Source organism: Talaromyces marneffei, chromosome 4 (assembly GCF_009556855.1).
Source record: "Talaromyces marneffei chromosome 4, complete sequence".
Taxonomy (NCBI): Eukaryota; Fungi; Ascomycota; class Eurotiomycetes; order Eurotiales; family Trichocomaceae; genus Talaromyces; species Talaromyces marneffei.
The window spans coordinates 2,750,101-2,774,258 of record NC_072351.1 but is presented as its reverse complement, the minus strand read 5'-3'; the positions used below and the strand labels follow the sequence as shown (position 1 = coordinate 2,774,258).

General features: G+C 47.5%; 10 protein-coding genes across 10 annotated transcripts; 7 read left to right on the top strand and 3 right to left on the bottom strand.

The window, feature by feature from the left end:
- Positions 1–154: 154 nt before the first annotated feature.
- On the top strand, positions 155–2,515 carry EYB26_006040 (uncharacterized protein; the record flags this gene model as incomplete). Its single annotated transcript, XM_054265317.1, has 3 exons — positions 155–237; positions 289–956; positions 1,026–2,515. The coding sequence occupies 3 exons, from the start codon at positions 155–157 to the stop codon at positions 2,513–2,515; spliced, it is 2,241 nt and encodes a 746-aa protein (XP_054121292.1).
- A 420-nt stretch (positions 2,516–2,935) lies between these two features.
- On the bottom strand, positions 2,936–8,846 carry EYB26_006039 (uncharacterized protein; the record flags this gene model as incomplete). The annotated part of the gene is made up of 7 exons (XM_054265316.1): positions 2,936–3,905; positions 3,961–4,564; positions 4,615–4,824; positions 4,879–8,377; positions 8,436–8,601; positions 8,704–8,726; positions 8,787–8,846. 7 exons carry the CDS (start codon positions 8,844–8,846, stop codon positions 2,936–2,938), a joined length of 5,532 nt encoding a protein of 1,843 aa, XP_054121291.1.
- A 935-nt stretch (positions 8,847–9,781) lies between these two features.
- Positions 9,782–10,762, top strand: EYB26_006038 (uncharacterized protein; the record flags this gene model as incomplete). Its single annotated transcript, XM_054265315.1, has 5 exons — positions 9,782–9,889; positions 9,957–9,988; positions 10,109–10,207; positions 10,282–10,366; positions 10,445–10,762. The coding sequence occupies 5 exons, from the start codon at positions 9,782–9,784 to the stop codon at positions 10,760–10,762; spliced, it is 642 nt and encodes a 213-aa protein (XP_054121290.1).
- Positions 10,763–11,347: 585 nt separating this feature from the next.
- Positions 11,348–13,728, top strand: EYB26_006037 (uncharacterized protein; the record flags this gene model as incomplete). The annotated part of the gene is made up of 3 exons (XM_054265314.1): positions 11,348–11,394; positions 11,464–11,499; positions 11,568–13,728. 3 exons carry the CDS (start codon positions 11,348–11,350, stop codon positions 13,726–13,728), a joined length of 2,244 nt encoding a protein of 747 aa, XP_054121289.1.
- A 438-nt stretch (positions 13,729–14,166) lies between these two features.
- EYB26_006036 (uncharacterized protein) lies at positions 14,167–15,648 on the top strand (the record flags this gene model as incomplete). Its single annotated transcript, XM_054265313.1, has 3 exons — positions 14,167–14,425; positions 14,499–14,600; positions 14,648–15,648. The coding sequence occupies 3 exons, from the start codon at positions 14,167–14,169 to the stop codon at positions 15,646–15,648; spliced, it is 1,362 nt and encodes a 453-aa protein (XP_054121288.1).
- A 79-nt stretch (positions 15,649–15,727) lies between these two features.
- Positions 15,728–16,878, bottom strand: EYB26_006035 (uncharacterized protein; the record flags this gene model as incomplete). Its single annotated transcript, XM_054265312.1, has 3 exons — positions 15,728–15,860; positions 15,936–16,211; positions 16,277–16,878. 3 exons carry the CDS (start codon positions 16,876–16,878, stop codon positions 15,728–15,730), a joined length of 1,011 nt encoding a protein of 336 aa, XP_054121287.1.
- An 891-nt stretch (positions 16,879–17,769) lies between these two features.
- On the top strand, positions 17,770–18,588 carry EYB26_006034 (uncharacterized protein; the record flags this gene model as incomplete). The annotated part of the gene is made up of 1 exon (XM_054265311.1): positions 17,770–18,588. One exon carries the CDS (start codon positions 17,770–17,772, stop codon positions 18,586–18,588), a length of 819 nt encoding a protein of 272 aa, XP_054121286.1.
- A 798-nt stretch (positions 18,589–19,386) lies between these two features.
- On the top strand, positions 19,387–19,899 carry EYB26_006033 (uncharacterized protein; the record flags this gene model as incomplete). The annotated part of the gene is made up of 1 exon (XM_054265310.1): positions 19,387–19,899. One exon carries the CDS (start codon positions 19,387–19,389, stop codon positions 19,897–19,899), a length of 513 nt encoding a protein of 170 aa, XP_054121285.1.
- Positions 19,900–20,039: 140 nt separating this feature from the next.
- Positions 20,040–20,718, top strand: EYB26_006032 (uncharacterized protein; the record flags this gene model as incomplete). The annotated part of the gene is made up of 4 exons (XM_054265309.1): positions 20,040–20,151; positions 20,208–20,280; positions 20,336–20,622; positions 20,678–20,718. The coding sequence occupies 4 exons, from the start codon at positions 20,040–20,042 to the stop codon at positions 20,716–20,718; spliced, it is 513 nt and encodes a 170-aa protein (XP_054121284.1).
- Positions 20,719–21,111: 393 nt separating this feature from the next.
- On the bottom strand, positions 21,112–24,069 carry EYB26_006031 (uncharacterized protein; the record flags this gene model as incomplete). The annotated part of the gene is made up of 1 exon (XM_054265308.1): positions 21,112–24,069. The coding sequence occupies one exon, from the start codon at positions 24,067–24,069 to the stop codon at positions 21,112–21,114; it is 2,958 nt and encodes a 985-aa protein (XP_054121283.1).
- Positions 24,070–24,158: the final 89 nt, after the last annotated feature.

The window sequence follows — 24,158 nt, the reverse complement described above, 5'->3', positions numbered from 1 at the left end:
GTGAGGCATGTGCGGATATTTGTCTTGTAGATGAAACGCGCTAGCATGGCATTTAAGCTTGGCTTGACAGCGCCTTCTGTCTGGACATGTTTAAATATCGAGGACAGCTGCTTCAAGTGAGGCATGTGCGGATATTTGTCTAACTCGCGACAATATGGGCAGCCATGGGGATTATGATGCCCTCATACCTTTACGAGACTTCCTCCCCGCGATGAAGTCAGGGAATACCAGCTATAAGTATGTTCCAAGACGATTGTTTATTCGACAGACTGACTTTAGTGCTCTCAGAGAATCAACACCATCAGATGCTCCAATAGCACCTCACCGAGTCAGCATCGACTCAAGCGGCAGCATACGAATCAACGAAGATGGAAAATCCAGCTCTCAATCCGTACGCCGCGAACCCGTAATAGGGCGCGACAGATCAACTGCTATTCGCTACTTCCTTCAATTCCATATAATCCCACTCGCAGTCGCAGCAACCCTAATCGTGATAAACATTCAATCCCGATTCCTGGGGATAGATACCCAGTGGACTAATCTGCTCCAATTCATCGCCAAACTTCACGAAATATTGATGCAGATCTCGATCACCACGGCGATGATTGGGTATCAGCAATACCTACTCACTCAGTCGAATTCTGCGGTGCCGTTTGGCGCCATTTTCTCTGCATATCATGCGACGCAGGTAGGATATTTGTGGTCTTCTGAGTTCCGGGCCAGTGTGACGACGCCGCGGTTCCCCATGCTATTGAAAACGGGGTTTGTGTTGTTTGTTGCGGGGAGTATTTTGCTTGCTTCTGGGGTTGGACCGGCGAGCGCTATTGCGATGTTACCGAGACTCGTTAGTTATCGCATAGCAAATTATCGATTAGGGCTGGATCATGCCTATGGTGATGTCTTTCCGATGGCCCTTACACAGCCCGGTGCGCTTTTGGAAGATAGTATCTTCAAATGTAAGTCAGATCAACGAATCTTAGCCGCATGTCGAACACGAAAGCGCATGGCTAATCTTGTCATTGAAGCAAACGAACAATCTCCCGCTATCGGCTGGGAATACCTCCGAGGCCTTCCAAGCGTTGGCCCGGATCGATCCACGTTAGTCGGCATACAGTCCGTGAATCAAGACCTAGGAAATGGATATGCAAAATCTGTTTACGAGATGCCACCGCTATACTCAGTCGACCTTCCGACTATCACTCCGCATGCTGAAACCAGGTCGGAGACGTTCACGAGGACTTTATATGTGCAGTATGCGCCCAATAGTACGGTGGCGACTGTGCAGCAAGCACCAGTTGCAGCGGGTCTGTCCATGGCAGCTGTTAGATCTCTCGGGGAAGTAGATTATCGAGCTACAACAGGGGAAGCCAGGATTCAGATTGCGCATCCGTTTGTGAGCTCGATTTGTGTGTTGAATGCGATTATGAATGAGAATGATACCCGCGCTCTTAAATTTCCGGCAGCCTTTCTTGCTTCAAATGATGCCACGGAAGTTGATACCGTAACTTACATTAATATCACTCGACAACAGCTCTGGGCCCAAATGCTGGATCAAGGCCAAGGACAAATCATCTGGGTCGACGATGTCTCCTTTTCCGCGGATCGGACGCTGGGCGCCATCGTCGTACAGTCAGGTCTCTGCGACAATGGTCAGAAATATCTCAGCGCCTCAACATGCGCAGTAAGCGGGTTATGGGCAAACATGACCTCTCGTATGACCGTCACAAGTCTAATCAACGCATCAACAACCATGTTCGACAACCGAGCCGAAACCCTCGTCTCCAGCGACTTCCTCAACACGCTCCCTACGACATTATGGCAGGCAGACGCAGTCGCTCTATCAAAAGAGTGGGCGAACAGCATAACCTCGCAGATCTCTAACCAGAACCGAACTGTAGCAGACAATCTGCTCCGATCATTGTTACTAACCGAGAACGTGTGCCCCGTAAATGGCAGCTACACCCTAAACTCAGCGAACTTACTATCCTCCCGGCCTATGATGCACGAAGCCCTCGTCTCAGCCCTCGTGGCAAATGGGATGTCCCACGCGACAGGACCATTTGAAATGTCGGATTCGAGCCTACAAAGCGGTGATTTTCAATGGACCAACGCCAATGGCGACAAAATCAAACCCGCCGGGTTGATTCTCACATTCCAGTCCAGCGTGGTGGGTTATGCCTGGACCATGGATGGGACGGCTATCAAAATCGCCGTTCCGATTCTGATTATTTATTGTCTCTACGTAATTAGCTATGTTACATACACGTTGGTTACGGGGCATAGTTCGCGTGCCTGGGACACGATAGCGAGCTTAACGGCATTGGCATTTAATTCAAGGCCTAGCAAGGTGTTGGAGAATACGAGTGTGCGCATATCGCGGACAGAAACGTTTCGGAGTTTGGTTAGTGTTCAGGAGGTGGAGTCGGAGCGAAGGTTGGAGATGGTTTTTCAGCCGGATGAGCAGAATCGTGGAGGATCACTGCGTCGGGTTAGGGCTGGGAAGGCATATTCATAATCTTTATAGAAGTTATAATTAAAGGTAATATCTGACGATATTCAAACTCTTTTCAATATGTGAAGCTTCAAGAATGAGATCTATAAGTGAAGCGACATGAAAAAGCTGTATACGTAGATAGGAAAACTTCATGGTATCGAACCATAAACATACATGTAGTACGTACTTCGAATCAAGAAACTCATTCAAAATGCTTTTACGCAGGATAGTTACAGAATAGTGAAATAGGAGGGAAGAGGGCTGTACGTTACTATCAACAAAATGGCTCTTGCGCACGTGAAGTCGGGATATAGGATTGATAAAGTGATGGGAAGTGTGATGGGAGAGGCATTATAGGAGATTGCTCGTGGCATATTCATAAATGCTCTTAGTCGAGTGCAATGAGAGGATGGAGAGATATGAGAAGGGGTATGGTATTCTCTAGAAAGCATTAAAGTTGCTTGAATCCCTTCCAGGATGTCCATTCGGGCCTTGTGCATCATAATGAGACTGATAGAGAAGCGCCTCTTGTGGCCAATCCTCGGCAGAGATTGGTCGACGGGAGGATTGATTCTCGATCGGACTTGTGACTTGTGGAGATCTGCCATATTGTTGTTGTCGGCTGGGTAAAATATCTCTATCGTTTGTCGGACCACGCGAAGGGCTGGCATGCGAAACTCTCGAGTCTTGAGATCCAGATGTTGACGGAGGCGCTATTGCGACGGATGGTACATTTCTTGGTGGAGAGGCTTCATGAACCTGATAGCCTTCATTATACCCTGTCTGACCGAAACTGTCTCCAAAATCGAAACCAGCATCAGGACTCAAGACTGGCGTCGGGTTCTTCTCCCCTCCATAGCCGTGGTGCGTGTCAAGAGCTAAAGGTTGAGGGGCTGATTGTTCTTGGATTCCGCGGGATCCATCGTTACTTGCTCTATAAGTAGGATCGTTTAGTAGATCTTGGTAGTGCTTTTCCTCCTCATCTTCCTGCATTGTGTACGGTTCATCCACAAGTTCACGTCTTTCTTGTCCCGGCGCTGGAGCAGCACGTGTGCTAGAATCGCTGTCAGGAACAAGCGTCGATCGTCGAAGACTGCTGCTTCCTGTCTTGGATCCTCTGCTCATGCGGCTCTGGAGCATTTGAGGTTCAGCTCCGTCAGCATCGCGAATGCTGAACTGAGCGATCGTGCGCATCTTTCGTGTCACCCATGAGCCAAGAATCTTTCCACGTTGCTTCTCTCCAAGCCGAGATCGTGGAAAGTCGCCATAGGAGACGAAAGCTACGATGTCTACAACGATTTGGTGATCATTAAGCACGGCGTTGACGATAACAGGGACCAAAGAGGCGAGATAAGACTTTCTAGTCACTTCGACGAGTACAACGACTAGACCACCAGCTTGGAAGACCGCACTAGAAACCATGTTAATAGAGAAACTTCGACATCCGACCAACAGGGGCTCCTTACCAACCGCCCGGAACAATATTGCGATGGCATTTCTCCACAGACGACTCGATATCAACCGGGAAGTGATTCAGCCCATTAATCTCAAACGTTTCTCCAATACCGCCAAGAACAAACAAAACTTGCATCTCGACCGGCTGGCCGCCTGGACCAATTGGCCGGGTCACTGTGTGAAGGAAACCGAGGTCACCGGTACGCACATACTGTACAGAAGTGTCGCCATCGAAAACCCGGCCATTAAAACGCTCAAGGTCAAATTCCTGTTTGCTGCCGTAAAAGGCTTTTGCGCATGCGTCGGATTGGATCCAAATCTCGCCGTACTCACCCACACGACACAAAGTGCAAGTTTCTGGGTTCACGATTGCAAGTTGCGTGTTAACTGGAACCATCCCAGAATCTTGCAGACGGAGGGCAGTTGGGTCAACATCTGGATCTACAGGGTATACCAAACCCCGACGAAGTGCACGCAAGTCGAGCCATAACTCGATAGGCTCAATGCACATGTAGGATCTGGAAGCAACCATTGGATTGAGGACGTGAGAGTATATCGTATTGATTGCCGTTCGGTCCAAGGCGGCAGCCGCAAAGTGTAGTCGAACTTTTTGGTCTGTTGAATAATAAGTAACTGCCGAGCAGCCGTTGAAAGAGCACACTTACACATATCAACCTTTGGCCTGCCATCTGTGGCAATCATCAAATTCTTCAACTCTTGAAGCTGGAATCCCTTTCCAGCCATAGCGCTCATAGCATATTCCAACATCTGACCCGTAGCATACGTATCCTTGATCTTATATCGCGCTAATGCGACAAATAACGATGCGGGGTTTTGTGCAAAATCCACCGGCGATACTAGATACGTCGGAGCACCTTTCAAAACGTTAAACTCAATCTACCAAAAATGTTAACTATTAATAGACTTACCAACATAAACTCCGAGCAGACAAGTATGCAAGAAGCCCAAACCAACAGTACTTCGCACACTTCCCAGAACTGGCCTTGCGCTAGTCATTTGGCATGTCTCTTTCTGTACTTTACACATTGCCATCAATGTGTCATGATTCAGCTGTACTGAGATGCGTCTCTGATCCGCCGTCCAGTGAGTCCAAATAACAGCAGGATGGTTCGCCTGTAGCCATGCTTTATTCATAGTAAATCCAAGATCGCGGCAGCCGTGTGACTGCTTCGGTGGTTTAGTAGTATTGTAGATAGCGGGAACTCCGATACGGAGAACTTGCGCAGACTGCTTGATGTGTTGAGAAACAAGCTTCTGCTTCATGACGTGGTCGACGTCAGTGTTCACAAGGATTGCCTTGACTTTAAAGTCTGAAATGACGTGGAGGAAAGCCGGCGCATCTTCTGGTAGTCGATTCTGATCAATCGGGGCCATAGGAATTGCGATTGCGCCGAGACAGAGACAAGCATGGATTGCAAAAACATACTCCTCTGAATGAGTATACATCAGCACCAAGTGATCGCCAGGCTTGACTTTGACTTTGTTCTTGAGGTATGAAGCCACAGCAGCTATTTTGGTGTCAAACTTTTTCCATGTAACTCCTTTGCTTTCTTTGCCTCGACCGTCAATGGAGCAGTAACACAGTTCCTCTGCTTGCCGCGTGACTCGCCATTGGACCAAATCGACAATATTTGTAAAATTATTCAGTGGAGTGGACGTCCTATCGTCCATAACAATGTCGCGATAGTCCACTCCTGAGTATTGTTTCTCTTCCATGGCTAGAATCTCTTGCCTGGAGTTTGATGACAATGGTGACCACATACCTCCAACAGGGTCCACACCGAGTGGAAGATTCATCACTGCGCGTTCAGCTCCAAACTTGACATGCACACAGGGAAGAGTGCCGTTATCAAAATCTTTCCGACAAAGCATGTTTCCAATCTCTCGTCTGCCATTCTTAGTTACGCGAGGGAGAGTGTTTGGGGCAGTAATCATAACACAGTAGACACGAAGATGGTGTTCCTGGTAGAGAACTTCGATGCAACGCTCCGCCAGTGATTCAAGGAGGGCCACATCTAACTGTCGCGGCGGGCCCCCAGAAGTTGTCGGTGCAGTGGAAGCGGTATATGATTCCAAAACAACAATAGGCAAATGTTCGTCGTTGACAAAGACATCAAACGCAGAGCAATCATTGACCTTTGGCACATTTCTCATGATACTGATGATCAAATGCTGCACGAAGAAGTAACGATGCTCAACAATTTCTTGACCATGCTCCACCCATTCAACCTTCTGCCTGAGCCTGTCTTCATATAGACCAAGGACAAATATCTTGCCTTCAATAACGCAACCTAGAAGACCAGTTCGAAGGAACTCCGGTTCTACTAGGACAGGAGTAGGGTTTCCGACCTCGAACTTATAAGGGCGAGCGTGGAAGATAGTCTCTGTATGTTTCGGCAACGCCCAGAAGCCACCAGACAAAGACGGCGAGTCCACCCAAATCTCTCCAACCACATTTGGAGTGCATAGTAAATTAGTTTCAGGATCAACGATTGCGAGAGTCGCGTCAGGTAATGGATATCCAAATGCACCCACAAGGACACTGTTCGGACGTGTTTCGGCAAGCTTCCTAGCCTGTTCTCCCATGGCTAATACAACAACTTCGTTAGATTTCAGCGCTTCCTTATCAAGCAGAACCTCTGCCAGATCGTTTGTGGCTTTCTTCTTAGGGGCAGTCACTGGAGTGCCACCAATTAAACTGCTACCGAACCCGTCATTATTTTCTGTCTTTTTTGTCTCGGCTTCTGTCTGCTCTGGCTCTTGCGGATCCAGAGGATGAGTCAAAGGACATCCCATTCTCTCCTCGCCCCCTAACCAGTCTCGGACGCTGATTACCATGCCTCCGTGCTCAGGCAGACATAGCATTGGAGCGACTATCTCTCGCGCACGCGGATTTCGCATAGGTCGCAGCCATCTATCTGCTAGAATCTCATGAAACTCGGAATCGACTGTGAGTGTGTCAATTAGACAAAGCTTCACACTTGAGAAGTTAGGCTCCACGTTTTTCTTGAAGTGCCGGGTGATTAGCGGCTCTTGCTGATAATTGTATGCCACGCGCTTCAAGCCAGGATAGTCGGCGGCCATCACAGTAGCCCTATACTTTGTGATAAGATGAGCATAAAGACCGGGTGTCTCTACTGCTTGAGCCTCTAAGCACACTGTCGTGTGCCCACCGTAAACAGTCAATAAGACACCCAAGATCATACCAATGCTTTGTCTTGGGTCGAGATAACTAAACAAAATCTCGCTGTGACTACCGCTCAAAACTCTGGCTTGCTGTTGTGCACCAGATTTAGAGCCAGGCACGGTAGCCAAGATGGCACTGAGGCAGGCCATCTGGTGCATAATTGTCCGATGGCTCATGACAACGCCGCGCAAGTCTCCAGTGGGCGCTCGTGAGAACTCAATATAAGCAAGGTCAGGGACAATCAAAGGCGGGACCTCATCCTTTTTCTTGGGGTGGTAGCTTCCGAATTCGTTTGTCTTCCACCATTCAACACCTCTTGGCCATTGCAGCTTCTGAGTTGTGATATCCCGTTGGAAGTTCTTCAAATTGTTCTCTGTAGTCAATGCAAGATGGGCTTGCGTTGACGTGAGGATGACATTAAGGCTTGCATAATCATCTACATTATTGATGGGGACAGCCACCACTCCCGCGATGAAACAACCCATCAAAGCCACAGCAAATTCGATTACTTCAGTATCACGGTAGATTAATGCCACACGATCGCCGCGGTATAAACTGCTTTTATCACGTATGATTTGGGCAACCTTTTCCGCTCGACTGGCTAATTTATCCCATGTGATGGACGCAATCTCTTTTCCTTTCTGATCTAAGACCCAGTAGGCCGGTTGTTTTGATTGTGTCTTGGCGCGATATCTGAGAACCGCAGGTAAATTATCGAACTTGGACATCATTGTACTGGGATCATGCGGGTCGTACACCGAAAAAGGAATATCTCGCGGCTCTAGAGGTAGAAGATGACCGAGCATGTTTCCCGGTGCTATTTCCGACGCCGGCATCAACGGAGGCGCCATATTCGCTGTCGGGGAGAATGCATCGGACTGCGAATAACGATGATACCCGCCTCCATAGCTATTCCTGTAATCTTCGTTCTGATGGCCGGCGAAATCCTGAAAGTAGGCTTGCGAATCAAGCAATGTCGACTGACGGGCTGGACCTCCGTCGGGATCATAGACACCGGGATCATAGGGAGCTGCTGTTTGACTTGTATGGTCATACTGATCTTTGGGATTGAAGGCATAGCTTTGGCTCATCAACGTTGCTGTTCTCGAGTCTTCATGGTTGACGTCTAGGGTATTGCTCTGGCCCGCTTTTGGGAGGAAAAGAGAATCTACCGACGCCCTGGACGCTGCGCGATTGGGAAGTTGAAGTGACGGCGTTCTCTGCAAGACGTGGAGGAATGATTAGATGCTAGCTATGCCTAAGCGATAAAGCACTTACCTGTCTAGCAATACCTGAGGAGCTATCACTCCCGACATCTGGGTACCTTCCTGAGTAGTCTTCGGTCTGACCTCCGGGACCTTGAATAGTAACGCTCGGCGCCTGGACTCCATTGGTACCCGGTCCGAGAAACTGTGAGAATAGTAGGGTGCGACGCTTCTGATATCTAAGTATATGTCAGCTAAAACCTGGATCCAATTGCTTCGTCATGCCCCGCGCGGCAAATCGAGAGCGACCGATAGCGGGCGAGCGGTGAGGATTTCTTTACCCCTTCTCAGTAATGTCTCCTTCCTATAGTTCACAATTTGAGTCAGTATAAGTCTCTAAAAAGGTCCAGATTGGGCAGCGCACCTCGAGTTCTCTGTCAAGCTCCCGCAACGCATGCTGCAGTTCTGGATTGTCTTCGGCCATTATCCGCCGCGGCAGTAATTCATACACGAATGGAAAGTGTCATCTGCAAGCGCATAGAAGCACACTCTGCTTCGTAGAAGTTATACACCATCAAAGAGCCCTTGATGGTGACCAAATGATGCAGAAATGTCGGAGGTGTGAGATGGTCTCAGTTTCGGTTCGTGGTGATTTGCGGGCGGGTTATGGGGGGAGAGCGGCAACTGCATACCGGGCTACACCAATGACAGCACCATAGTCATCAGCTGCCAGGGGCCATTTGGCATTTGACACCTGTGGCTTGTTTTGGTTCTACTATGGGTTTTGAAGACAACTATCCCGATCTGCGCGGTTTTCAGCACGGGAGGCAGCATATACATAGCCTGTTACTTATAAGGCTGGGTTGGCTGGCATAGTAAGCTGCTTTTCTTCTTCTAATGTAGTGCAATACAGATAGATGCCTCGAGACATGTGATGGGAACTATGGACTATATGTATGGAGTGGACGGCGAACGCCAGGACAGTAAACTAAAAGCTACAATTTGCGGGGTAGCTCCATGACCACTCAGGCATCTATGAGTTGGAAATGATGACAGTGATAGAAGAATGAGAAGACAACCAACTCAGTTACAAAACTGTACATAGGTAGTCTACGCGGTTCAACTTTGGCTATCTGTTTGAAGATTCAGACCTGATCACGTGCCAAGGCATCAAGGCATGTAATAGACTAGCTTATTCTGGCAGGCGTGTCTTGGCACAATCCCGCCAAGTGAAAACTGTGAAATTCCTCCAAGTCACTTGACACTTGCTTTGTCATTGGCTCATCTAGACCCACCCCACGGGGCTTTCGCTAAGCGAGACACACCTCCAATTTCCTTCTGCTAACCAGCGAACATTTTCATCGACCCGACAGCAACGCTCGACGCTCAACAACACATTTAACGACAACAGCGTCCATCATGTCCGACAACGGTGAAGTCGAGGTCGAGAACCCCTCCGGTTACTACCCAGCCCTCCCCAAGGATGTCCAAACCGATTCCGTCAAGTTGTTCGGAAAATGGAGCTACGTGAGTTTCCCAGGGAAAATTGTGTTGGTAGGGTTTGTGTCGAGGCAGGAGGACTGACAAGCAACAGGACGATGTTGAAATCAGGGATATCTCTTTGACGTACGTGAAACCGCGATAGCGTTCCCATTCAGCACAGCACGAAAGAAAAAAAAAGCACCAACAAAATTTTGATTGATATGGAAGAGGGGAACTTGGCTAACCAGACGATTTTCGATACAGCGACTACATCCAGATCCGTTCTCCTGTCTATCTCCCTCACTCCGCTGGCCGATATGCTGCTAAGCGTTTCCGCAAGGCACAATGCCCCATCATTGAGAGGTAATGAGAATCGCCTGCGCCCTGCGCTTGATCGCACAAAAGAAGGACAAATGTGGTTAACACAAGATATGCAGATTGACCAACTCCATCATGATGAACGGTCGCAACAACGGAAAGAAGATCATGGCTGTCCGCATTGTTGCTCACACTTTCGAGATCGTACGTCCACAACTCCCTCCATATATACGGGAATCACGAATTCCCAATTCGTGATCAAAATGATTCTAACATCATCAGATTCACATCATGACCGACCAGAACCCTCTCCAGGTTGCTGTCGACGCCATCGTCAACTGCGGTCCCCGTGAAGACTCCACCCGTATCGGTTCCCAGGGTACCGTCCGCCGACAAGCCGTCGATGTTTCCCCCCTCCGCCGTGTCAACCAGGCCATCGCTCTCCTTACCATTGGTGCTCGTGAGGCCGCTTTCCGCAACGTCAAGTCTATTGCCGAAGTTTTGGCTGAAGAGCTCATCAACGCCGCCAAGGGTAGCTCCAACTCCTACGCCATCAAGAAGAAGGACGAACTCGAGCGTGTTGCCAAGAGCAATCGGTAAACGATATCTTTATGTCTGTTTGGTTTACGCGTTCAGGGTATGGACGGAGTGTCATCTTCTATTAGGGTTTGGTCGACTTGCATGCATCTACTGAGGCTGTATCTACGGAACAGCCCGTGAAAGAGGAAGTAGGACCCATAAAAGTAACATGGATAGCTTTCTTTGATGTAGTCGAGATGTTCTTATGAAAAACTTGATCCTTTGTTCAAATAATTAAATTTAAGTGTGCATCTCTCAATATTGGTTCCCTTCCTACGCTCCCAACCACCTGTGTATGTCTCCACATGAGTCTGGTGGGGATAGAGTCTTAAATATGCGTAGTACCATAGAGAATGCTTATCAGAAGTATTCAATTTCACATAGCTCTATCTTAGTAGATTTTGTCGAGAATACCTGATTCGCATGTACTGGGCTGATGGATCTGTGGGTGCCTCACCGCCTCCAATCTCTGCGCGGGTACCACTATTGATACGGCAAAAAAAATATCTATCTCTCCGCTTAAACAAAAATATTTCGAAGCCATCGTCTTTTCTCTGTTCCTGACAGGGAATTGCACACCAATACAATTTACTTAGAATAGGCAAAATGGTTAAGCGAAAGCTGGCTGCATTGGAGAAGGTTGAGGCAGATTTGTGAGTTTTATCTACTAAAAGTTGTTCGCTATTTGACAAGAGTCCGATCTAACCATTCATTTTTTACAGGCCCAACCTTCAGCAAAAAATTCGACGAGATTCAAAGTACGAAGATTCGAAATGAAATACCTCCAATAATAAATTTTGCGAATGCTAATACCTTGTTATTTTAGGTCCTACATTGAAGATTTCCGTTCCCAATACTATCAATATGAGAACCACCGTGAAATTTTCATGGCAAATCCAACTTCCACGGAAGCCGGAGGCATTATATCTCTGCGCGATTTGATAGATTTTATTTCGCACGTCGCAGACTGCTATCCCGATATAACAAAGGACTTCCCGCAGCAACTAACTGATATGCTTATGCAACATCATGTGGTTCTGGGCCCGGAACTGCGAGAGAAGATCGTTGGAAGTTTGGTGCTTCTGAGAAAGAAGGAGATTATTGACTCGGTCACGTTGCTTCATACTTTATTTCCGATACTTGTTTCAACGCCTAGCAAGACCCTGCGTCAGTTGTTGTTTCAGAAGATTCTCTCTGATCTGCGGACATCGAATTCGAAATCTACGAATCACAAGCTCAACCGTGCTATGCAAACGGTTTTGTTCAATTTGGTTACATCGGATCGCACATCCCCCAAAGCTTTATGGGCTGTTAAAATTACTAGAGAGCTGTGGAGAAGGCAGATTTGGACCGATGCAAAGACAGTGGAAGTCATGAAAGAAGCATGCCTGGCTCAGAACGAAAAGGTTGCCACTGGCGGTGTTCGATTTTTCCTTGGTGGAGACAAGGAGAGAGAAGAAATGGAAGATGAGAGCAGTGATGACAACGGTGTTGATGTCGCCAAGTTGAAACACCAAGTCGGTATCAACAAGAAAACGAAAAAGAAAGCTCGCCAGATTGAAAAGGCCGTTGCGACGGTGAAGAAGAAGGAGCGCAAGAAGAGACAGCCCCATGCTCTAAACTTTTCTGCATTACATCTCTTGCACGATTCCCAAGGATTCGCAGAGGAACTCTTTTCAAAGCATCTGCAGAGCAGCAAGTCGAAACTGAATCTGGAGCAAAAGCTCTTGGTCTTGCAATTGGTGTCACGTTTAATTGGTCTACACAAACTCACACTCGTTCACTTTTACTCTTACTTTTTGAAGTACCTCACTCCTCGGCAGCCCTCAGTTACATCATTCCTTGCGTCGCTTGCTCAGGCGACACACAACCTTGTGCCACCTGACGAGCTCGAGCCTTTGATCCAGAAGATTGCGAATGAGTTTGTCAATGAGGCTTCAGCCGGGGAGGTCGCTGCAGCAGGTCTGAACGCTATCCGCGAGATCTGTGTCAGACAGCCTCTGGCTATGAACGAAACGTTACTCCAAGATCTAGTACTGTACAAAAAGAGCAAAAACAAAGGTGTCATGATGGCTGCAAAGGGTCTGCTGGGTCTGTACCGAGACGTTGGTGCGGATATGTTGAAGAGACGTGACAGAGGCAAGGTAGCATCTATGGCGCTGAGTGCCGGAGAGAAGAAGGAAATTCGATTCGGTGAAGAAGCTGTTGGCGGGATTGAAGGCCTTGAGTTGCTGGCGAAATGGAAAGAGGAGGAAAGAAGGAAGAGGAGAATTGAGCAGGGTCTTCCATCTGACGGCGAGGATGACGAAGACCTCGCAGAGGAAGAAGCAGCAGGGTGGGCTAATTGGGAAGTTGAAGATGATGACAGTGACGACTCGGAGGGATGGATCAATGTCGAGAGTGACGCTGAGATTGAATTAAGTGACTCGGACGACGACGCGCCTCCCTCCAAGAAGGCAAAACAGGCAACCGATGAGACGGAGAAGAAAGAAGAGGAAACAGACCCAGACAAGCAATGGAACAAGCTTGCCACCAGTCGAATCTTGACACCTGCTGATTTGGCCAAGCTGGCCGAACTCCGTTCCCAAGCCGCCGTGGACTCATTACTCAATTCACGATCCAAACGTACACAAAAGGTACAGGAAGCCATCAATCGACATATCGACGAGCCTCTTACCGCCGCAGAAATTGAAGGTCTCGCTTCGCTTTCCAAGGGTAAACTTACGCGCGAGGAAAAGATTGCTCACGCCAAGGAATCAAAGACCGACCGAGACGAGTTCAAGAGCAAGACTGCTCGCAAGAAAGAAAGAAAAGAAGCAGATGGAAAGAGTACGACAAACAAGGAGAAGGCTCGCAAGAAGAACTTTTTGATGACTCTGGGCAAGGCGCGGAGCAAGAACAAGCGCAGTCTGGTGGAAACGCGGGCAGTGCTGAAAGCTCATCATGACCGGAAGAAACGAGGTGGACGACGAGGAAACACTGGTTAGTCGTTTTTCTCATTTTTATAGGGGTAGGATATAGATATGTATATATTTGCTTCGAGCTCCTTTTGTCTACTGTTTCTGTTCAGGTTGTAGTGGCTGGTAAATTGAAGTAAGTCTGCACGTGATGTGCCTGCACGGGCTTAACCACTAGGTAGTTAGCGCATCTTTTGACTAGAACCTAGATAAATTAATTCCATGAATACATAGGAAGGCCATGGACAACAACAGAGAAATGATGACGAATCTCGTTTCTATATACGTCTAAACTAGCCAAAGAGGATCTGCACTTGCATGTTAGGTGACGCTGTGGTCATTTTACGACTATCTATGGACACTTGAGTTCAATGCTACGATAGATTTAGTCAGGCGATGGAATTCTGTTTCATCAACAATAATGCACCGCTCGATCGGCGCTTGCAAAAGCTGGTTCGTCACCATGCGATGAAGGGGAAGAATACAGGCAAAATCATTCGGCCAAGGGGGCTCAAGAGACAGCAACACAAGAACGACGTGGAGCTCGACCGCTTGACGACTGAGCCAAAGTTCTGTCCAGATGGCACGAAGGGACGCCGACTGTTACCAAACGTTGCACGAATCAGCAGTTTTTTGCCCAACAGCCCTTTCCCCGGGACAGAGCTGACTTACTTCTCGCCGTCACTGGGACCCCTGACACCCTCAGTGCGATACTTATTCTATGAGTGTATGCTACATTTGTGTTCTTGTTCCTATTCGAAATGAAAAGCAGGAATATTGACCATGGGAATTGTCTCTAGTCCACTATGAGGTCTCGAAAAAGCTCTATCCCCGGGTCTTTTGCCGCCAGTCAAAGGAGATTGAGTCGAGTTGGTTCGAGCTTGTAATTGGGAGCCCGAGCGGTAAGAGAACAAAGTCTTAGACTGTCTTGTTACTAATATGCTCACAGTTTTCCACTGCGCCATGGCTGTGACAAGAGCCCGTATATCTCAATACCAGGGCTACAATGCTCAATCCCTTGAGTCTAACGCTCATTTCTTGCAAGCTTTGCGTTTGCTGCGTAATGATCTAGAATCCAATTCCAAGCCTCAGGATTCTAGTATCGCCGTGGCCATCTCACTTGCCATCTATGCCAACCTCAGCGGCTCTTATAGTGAAAGCCGAATACATCTCCAGGGCTTGAAGCGCATGCTTGAACTACGCCCCGGTGGACTTGCAATGTTATGCCAGAAGGCTCCAGAGGTGGGCAATAAGATACGGCGCACTGACTTGGAGCTTGCGCTCATGACAGGAACACCAATTCTTTTCGGTTCTCAGAAATTGACGACTCCGGTGCCTCCCTATATTGCTCCATTGTACGAACAAAAGCCATGCGTTACCCTGCCGGACTCATTGAGTGAGGCCAGTTCGGAGGTCCGTTCCGCGATGATGGATGTCCTGGCCCTTTGCTCTTTTGCTGGCAGTGCACAGCTCAGCGCCTTTCAGTATCAAGACCTGGTTATATCCATCTGCCAACGTCTGAGTGACTATGCCCCGCTCAATGATGAGAGGCCGGTACAACCGCTAGATGACGTCTGCCAACTGGGTCTTCTTGCCTTCATGAGTACATTCCTGAGTCGTCCTCGTGAAGTAAATCCTACCTACTTTACTTTGCTCTCTGACTTATTCCGACGACGTCTTGAAATTTTCGATAATATCTTGACATATGGTCAACCAGACAATGACCCTTCATTATCTCTCTGGCTTTTATTCATCTACGCTGTGTCGTCACCACGCTATGAGGAATGCTGCCAGGCAGACTCATTTGTTGGGAGGCATATTCTTGAGCTGGCAACTACACTCACCCTCGAGATGTGGGAAGATGTTGCAGCACACTTGACTATGTACCCATGGGTGGCAGCATTCCACGATGGACCAAGCAAAAAGCTCTGGAATGCAGTTTATAAATGAAGATGTGGGATTAAACACTATTAATTTATACTAAAGATACAATCAAAGCTAGCAGCCCTCAAACGATCTTATCCCTCGTCTAGGATTTTGTCGTGAGAGTCTCGATATCAACTCTATGACCCAAGGATTCCAATCGTTTAAGCAAATCATTCCAAACACGCTTCTGTGTGCGCTTGCCGGTCTCGTTCGTTACCCACGCTGGAACAGCATGCCTATCAATCGAGTATTAGCCATGATCTATGCAACGATGGCAAAAATGGGTAGAATGGAAGGAAGGGAAATTATACTCTTTAATTTGGCATTCTGAACAGTACGCGCCATGGCCCTCGGCACCGGTGAAGGCAGCCTGGAGAAAATTTCGGCTTCCCTGCTCAGCTGTTCTTGCTAGTGCCTTTCTCATCGTAGCCATAGCCATCCTCTGAATGGCGGTGCCGTTTCGATCTAGTTCCGAATAGCATAAGCCGGGACTCGCAGTGTTGATGATAACGCCGGCATTAGATACAGGACAAAGCGAAGCGAGCTGGCGAACTGCATATATTTCCAAAAGTTTGGTGGTAGGGTATCTGGAAGAAGGAACATGTCAGCTGGCGGGTCAACTGCAGTAATAAATTAGGTGAAAGTTTCTCACTGAACAAAGGGTTTGAAGCTCTTTTTCACGCTCAGTGCATCAAGGATGTCACCCTGGAGTTTTCCTAGATGATTTTCCATATCAGGTTGGAAAGCGGTATTGCTCGACACAATCACTATATGTGTCTGAATGCCCAATCCGTCTGCAGACTCCTGAAGTTTGGGCAGAACGCGGAAGGCGAGCAACATGGTTGAAACAACATTGACCAAAACAGACGACTCGATGCCGTCGACCAACTCAAACTTTGTCATCACAACTCCCGCATTGGCTATAAGCGCATCTACTCTATCGAGGGTGTTGACACGCTGGGCGAAGGCTTCGACTGAATCGAGGGATGTGAGGTCTAGCTCCCATACTTCGCCGACATCCTTGCGGCCGGTCTCGCTCCGGATAGTTGCCAAGGCAGCTTCGCCTTTACTGGGGGTGCGCACTGCCAGGATGATGCGCTTGGCGCCCATGCGAAAGAGATGCTTGGTACACTCCAAGCCTAGACCGGAGTTGGCGCCTGTCACGATATAGGTTGCATCTTTGATATTGGCTGGAGGTTCGGGAAGGGGGAGTTTGGTGTACTGATTTCGTGCAAATTCGATAAAGCCAGGCATGATGTCGACTTATTTGCGTTTGCGAGCGTGGTGTGGGTAGTTTAGACACTATAAGAGATGGCGAGGTGGTGAATGTCGAGCAGAACTGGAACTACCCTAGCTTCTCGAGAGGACTTGCGCTCCCCGTTTTATAGATGGCTACGTATTGCAGAGCAAGTGAGAATGATTGTCGTATCTCCGTGGTCTAATATTTTTGATTCTTGATATTGAAATCATTGACCAATCACAAGCGTAGACCAATCAGAGATGTTTTTCCGAAAAGGGTAATGATGATACCCAAGAGGGCTAGCCCTAGATCGAAGCCTCCAATGATTCCCCATAAGCCGAATTCCGATTGACATGAAGTCACCAACGGCCTTTGCGGCGTTTGGGAGAGAGAGCCATATATTTACTTCGTATTATGAACCTATGTAGACTTTGTCGATGAATATTCCACATGGTCGGAAAGTGGCATTCGAGCACAATAAATGCATCACCTTGTTTGATGGCCATCCAACACGGCCTGGATAATGAATTTATTAAGTAACCTTGCCTGTTCACGATAAGCATGCCAACTCATACCTCTCAGCTTGCGTACTATAATAAATGTAAACAAACCACTTAGAAATCATTCTTAAGATTCTTTGTTATAACGTCGGAAGGATGCCAACTCTGTGCCTGGTCCCCGTTCGACTGCTGGTAATACCACGTGACATCCCGAAAAGGTTTAATTGAACGACGCGTCCATCGTAAAGTCATCGCGCGTCCAGCCGCGTCCTTTTGAGCACGGCCCAGCCTCTTCTTCCTCTGCTCAATTTCACCTCAAGCCGCGGGGGCATCTCCTCACCTCACATTCAACAACAACAACAACACCCACCACACCGACTCTGAGTACATACAATCAAGTTCACCATGGCAACAACACCAACCTTGCAAAACGCTTCATCCAAAAAGCGTCGCTTCCAATCCCCCATAACCAGCTACTTTACGACCTCCACAACCCAAGAAAATAGTGACCTGTCATACCAAAACTATTCAGCGCCCACAAACACACCAACCCCGACCATTCCATCCAACATTCTCTCATCGCTCCTCGGCGTAGGCGCTCGAGTCCGGAAATCCGTTCCAGAGGGTTACAAGACCGAACAGAAGAAATTGACAGCTTACACGATACCCGTGAAGACGAACTCGGCGTCGCGATCAACGACAACGACGACAACAGTATACAGCGAATTACAGCCGTTTTGTGGAATTAACAAAGTGGGAAATTTTGCTGTGCAGACTTTCCCGCGACCAGATGAAGATTATAGAAGTGAGGAAATGATGCGTGTTGATGAGTTGGAGAATGTCTCTATGCCGTCTAGCAGTCAAGAGTCGAATGCGTCGTTTTCTTCGGCAAATAACAAGAGGACACTTGAGCCTGATATTGAAGAAGATGATGAACATGATAACGGCTACATTCAAGGAGGCATTTGGCAGGATACTTTTCCCACTATTTCTACATACAACACATCATCTTCAAATGCCATGTCGCGGCGGACGATTCTTTCTCCAAGACTAGGCCAACACAGACGACGTATAATTGCATATAACCACACAAACTCACCGAAAACGCATACCGAACAAGAAAATGCAAACCCGCTTGCTACTTCTGTGCCATATGATGGCATGGATATTGATGACTTTGGCGAGGCAGAATTCCTGCGTCGCAGGGAGGAGGTGGATTTTTGAATATATATGAATTGAGTCGACTGATTGAGTATTTTGATGCCTTCTTTACGATCTGATGTTTGAGGGCTCTGGCAGTTCTATGTTTTTCTTTACTTCTTTGTGAATATTTCTCTGTATCTTTTAATGTCTTGTCTAAGCCAAGATGGGCGGTGCCTGATTTGTATTATACTTTTTTTCTGTGATTTCATAGCTACAGACATTGATTTGTATTGTGCCTATGTCAAATATGGACACAACTTTGTGTGTATTAAATGAGATTTCGGCAGATTTTGTCACGTCTCTCTGCTTGCCATAGATGAATTTATTTATTTTATGACCAAAACAGGTAGCTAAACTAACTTCTGGACAGATCTGACACTCCGTCAGTGCTACAAGACGTAAACCTAACAATCTCTTCTCAGAGAAAATTGCTATCCGTAGCACCACTGGAAGCGGCAAAACAGGGTGACTGAGGTCCGGGATGGAAGCCACGCCGGAAGGTGTAAGTTAACGATATTTTGAAGGATACCTTTGGCCTAATCAGAAAACAGCACCCTTGCCTCTTGGGATAATGAAGAGTACGGGCTTGTGGGTTCAACTACATGAGCTACCCAAAACGAGTCTTGTCTAAAGGAGAATTATGTCGCTTGTGAGGAGAACTCCCCATTATCGTTTTATACTTGCATACTTAAGTTTCTAGACTTGAACGTAGATGAAGCAACAAATGGTGGACCGACTTTACTTCCAGTATTGAGCCCCCTTACTTACTCAAGCATTATTTGACGCTGCTCAAGAGGTTCCTCTCCGTTAAAGGGTGGTATGCAAATTGATCAAGACTGGGTGTGTGTTCTCGACAGCCTAAACGACAAGGGCCACAATACTGTCTATTCCGACTGGCTGCAACAGACCAAGATCGAGAGTCCGTTAGCTTCAACTCCTCTCATAGACACCATTGGTACTGGTTCAGACTTCACAATCTTCCAACATCATTTAGGAATACCTTCTACAGATTTGGTATTCAGCGAGGGACAGAAGAACGCCGTTTTTCAGTATCAATCCAAATATGATTCACATCTTTGGATGGAGAAATTCGGCGACCCCGAATTCCGAAATCACAAGGCCATGGCTGAGTTATGGGGTCTGTTGGCTTTTCGATTTGCGTTACAGGCTGTCCTGGCATTCTCAGCGAGGCGTTATGCTAAGAGCTTACGCGAAGGGTGCTCTAGTCTTCAATTCTCATCTAATATCAGTGGCAAGGAATTGAGTCGAGCTATTGACACAACGATTAAGACTATCATGAATGTTACAAAGCGCATGAAAATAGGAATATGATGTTAAAATGTCATTTCATACACACTTATCCACAGATATCCACAATCAATCTAATAAACATCTTGATACAGTCCAGGTAATCTACAATATCTACCTTCTCATCCGGCCGCGTATTATATCTGCCTCCTGGTCTACAGACAATGCCCTCCATTCCAAGCATCTTAACTAGAAAGGGGCAAGAGTCGAGGACTATGGCTTGGGGTGCTATGCAGGGTACTTTTAGTATCATGGGAGGGTTACTGAGCTATGGTCGTAAGTATCTTGACTGCGATCATCGAACAGTCATCAGCTAACCTGAAGATGCAAAGTTGGTCATATCACTAATACGTCAATTCCTTCGTGGAAATATATTTACCAAGTCATGAGTGGTTTATCATTACTGTAAGTCGAATACCTTTCTTACCCCGTGGCTAGCAAATGTTGACACCAACCACAGCATCGGCATCATCTGGATTATCCTCATGTCTGAAGGACCACACAACGCAAAATTTCTCACCGAAGAAGAGCGCGTAGTCTCAGTAATTCGCGTAGCCTGCAACATGCAAGGCATCAAAGGCCACGAATGGAAGAATTACCAAGCCTGGCACGTCATCAAAGAACCCAAAACCTGGTTCCTCGTTGCATTTGTGTTCTTCTCCATGTTGCTGAATGGAGGATGGACGAATTTCGGATCCTTGGTGATTTCTGGCCTAGGGTTTGGTGCGTTTGAGACTCTGCTTGTCGGTTTGCCTTCCTTGGTGATTTCGGCTGGATCAATGGTTGTATGGGCTTATTTCAGTACCCGGCACGAAGGGCTTCGAACCAGACAAAGAAAAGTGAATCCAGGATGGATATATTATCATCTATATAATATGCCAGCGTGGCATACCATATTTTCCCTTCCTTGACGCAGTCTATAGGTTATGGGTGAATGGGCTTGTATGCTGATTTCTACGATCCCCGAACCGAGATTCCTAATCGAATGACTGTGGTTGGACATGTTGATCCAGACAACATCATTATCCTCTCGGTCGCAGAAATGAGACTGTTTCTGTGCTTCTGTCAATAAGAGGATTTTACGAGAGGCTGGTAAACTGATAAAATAAGATTTCATTCATCACATAAATCTAACATAAACAATATGCGCCTTTCGAGATCTATCATTTACAAATGACGATACACGTACATGTCAACAAGACCAGAAGAAATAAAAAACAGAAAAGGAGACTAGCATTACAACTCATCCTTGGCGGATGGTTTCGCTTTTGTAGATGTCTTCTCGGTTTTTGACTTCGGCTTTGTCTTGCTACTGTCCTTCTTCTTTCCTTCGCTCTTCTTGGAGGAGGAGTCGCCGCCACCAGTCTTGGCTCCCATTTTCGTGTATATACGTTGCAACACGCGCTCGAGTTCTTTGCGTCGAGAGTCGATTTCCGCCACAGTGATGGCTGGATCGTCAGATTCGGTGAGAGTTTTCTGGATCTCAAGTTGAGCGTCTAGCCAGGCACTCACTGAGTCGAGAGTAGATTTCAAGGATGAGGCATCTTGTGGGGTGTAGATGGAGTAAGTAGGTGCGGTGGGTATGGCGGTTGCTGATGTCTTCGTAGATGAGCTACTTGAGGACGAGTAAGGATCTTCGTCGAGATCATCAGACGCAGAAGCAGTAGTGGTAGGGCTAGACGTAGTCGAAGACTGAGATGTTGAGGACTCGCTTTCAGCCACCTGAGAAGAAGAGAACATCTGCTCGTCGTTCTGAATTTGCATATCTACAATGCTCTGAATGGACTTTGCTCCGTGGAGCATCTCCTGTAGAAGCTGTACCTTGACACCACGCTCAGAGTTTTCCTTCTTTCGTTTCAATGCTGGGTTGACAATTTCAGTCAATGATGCCAATTTCTCCCTGAAATTCTTTGTGCTTGCATCTGCGCCATCACCGTAGAGCCATTCACTTGCTGCCTCAAGACGTTCGTTAAGAACAGCAAGCTGGTCTTCTTTGATAGCTTTGAGGAATTCCGAATCATCAGACAAATCACGGCCCTTGTAGATGAATGCCTCGAGCTCATTGAGTGCCTCTTCTCTTAGAACGCGTTCTCGGTCAGATGCATCGAACGCAGCAAGACGGTCCTTGATTCGATTGAGTTCCGTTGTTGACAGAGGCGGACGCCCAAGAGACGAAGATTTCAAACCGACAGCGATACTTTCGATTCTAGGTCCTGCTTCTGTCTTTGGTGTCTCTTTAGCCGAGGCTGTAGCGGTGATGGTGGTCGACGATTCAGGTGCCGAGGAAGTTGGAGCCTCGTCTTCAAGAGTAACAGACTCGGTTGGCTCATCGTCAGTCTCTGTATTCAAGGGCTTTTGGTCGTCTTTCTTCCCTAGACCAAAGAAGCCTTTGACCTCATCAACTACGCTTCCCTTCTTGGTGTCGACTTCGCAACTGACAAATGCGCCGGTAACCTCTGGAAGGCCGTCAATAGGACTGAGACGGACATTGAGTTTTGTAGTGATGTTGACAGGCGCACAAGCGAACTTCTCAGTAAGCTTGCTAACAGATGCCGTCAAGTTTTGTGTGGCGACGTTGAGCACCGGAGTTTCAATCACGTCCTCGCCAGCCGGGATCTGTTGGTAGAAGCTGAGCTCAAAATCATCTTGGTTCTTCACGGTGACCTGTTTCTCAACACCAACCTGGGAAGTTGGGGTAAAAAGCTTTTGTTGTCGTTCTTTCTCATCTGACGTCCATTTGATACTAACAGCGTAGCTAGCAGAGTCCACTGCACGAATATCTTTGACTCTGAAGCTAGGACTCAATGCTGCTCCTTTGAAAGCTGCACCAAAAACTGCGGCCTCATCGGCATTCACATTTGTTCTGAGCTTACCGCTTCCACATTGCTTTTCTAGCTGTTTTTGAACGAATGGAGTCCTGATAGCACCTCCGTGGAGAATGACAGACTCCAAATCACTAAGTTTCAGACCTGCTGCTTTCAGAGCATCTTCAATTGGTTTTCCAACTCTAAGAGCCTGATCCTTGACCAGTTTCTCAAACTCTGATCGGGTAATTTTGTATTTGAAAATTACGTCTTCTTCGTAGAGGCCTTCAAATGTGGAGCTAGTTTCAGTGTTTGCGCTCAAAATTTGCCGCATACGCTCAGAGTCCTTCCAGAGTTTGGCCATAGTCTTCCCATGAACTTTCACATCCGCGACTGTTGTTCCAGCTTTGAGCTTCTTGCTCGCAACCAATTTGTTGACCATGTCATCCACGATCAGCTCGTTCAGGGCGTCTCCTCCCAATGTCCGGTCCCATCCAGCTCCCAAGACATGAACTTCCTGAACAGTCTTGTTGAAACGACCGACATCCTTCACGGTTCGGCTCTGGAATCGTAGAACGGTAGCTGTGGTAGATCCTGCGCCCATGTCATACACCAAATGGTATTCTGGTTGTTCGCCATCGGAGACACTAGGGAAGGTTCGACTGGTGGCATAATTTAATCCAACAGCAAGACCGTCGCTAATCAAAGCTTCCACGTGCAGACCTGCTAACTCAGCAGCCAGTTCAACGCTTCTTCTCTCTTCGGCGGTATAGTAAGCCGGGAATGTGATGACAGCATCCTGGATAGTAGTGCCCTTTCCAGCTAGAGTTTCGGCATTTGTCTTGATCTGCTTGAGCTGCATGGAAAGAATTTCTTCTACCAAGAATGCGTCCTTGCCTTCAGCAGTGCCCAATCTCTGGCTACGCAGCGCAACAGTATCCCTATCTCCCTCAGCGGCCTCAATTTTCAAGGCAGGATATCTTCCGCTATATAACTTGACAGCATCACTATCTTCCGAGAATGGTAAACCAAGCAGTGTCTTCAGGTTCGAGTAGACGTCATCGGGATATCGAGCAGCCAGGGCGAGGGCGTCACTGCCGTAAAACCGTTCGGGGAAAGCCGCATTTCCGTCTCGGGAGGGCTTAAAGGTGACCGCCGCATATTCTTTGCGTTTCGAGTCCTTGGTTAAGACAATCTCAAGAGGTATACCGGGTTTCACGAGAGCGGCCTTTAGATACTCTGTTCCAAGATCGATTCCAAGGACAGCTGAGCCGGCAGCCGAGGCAGGCGCAGGTAGGCAGAGTAGGAATAAAAGAGAGGGCAAGAGAATTAAAGTGAGGAAAGGGGAATATGCCGAGATGGGCATATTCCTTCGAAATGTGTTACTCATGGCGTGTAGGTCGTAGCAATGCTCAACTAGAAAGAATACCGATATGAAAAGAAGACTAGCCCTCCAAGGGCTGCCTGAGCTGAAACTAC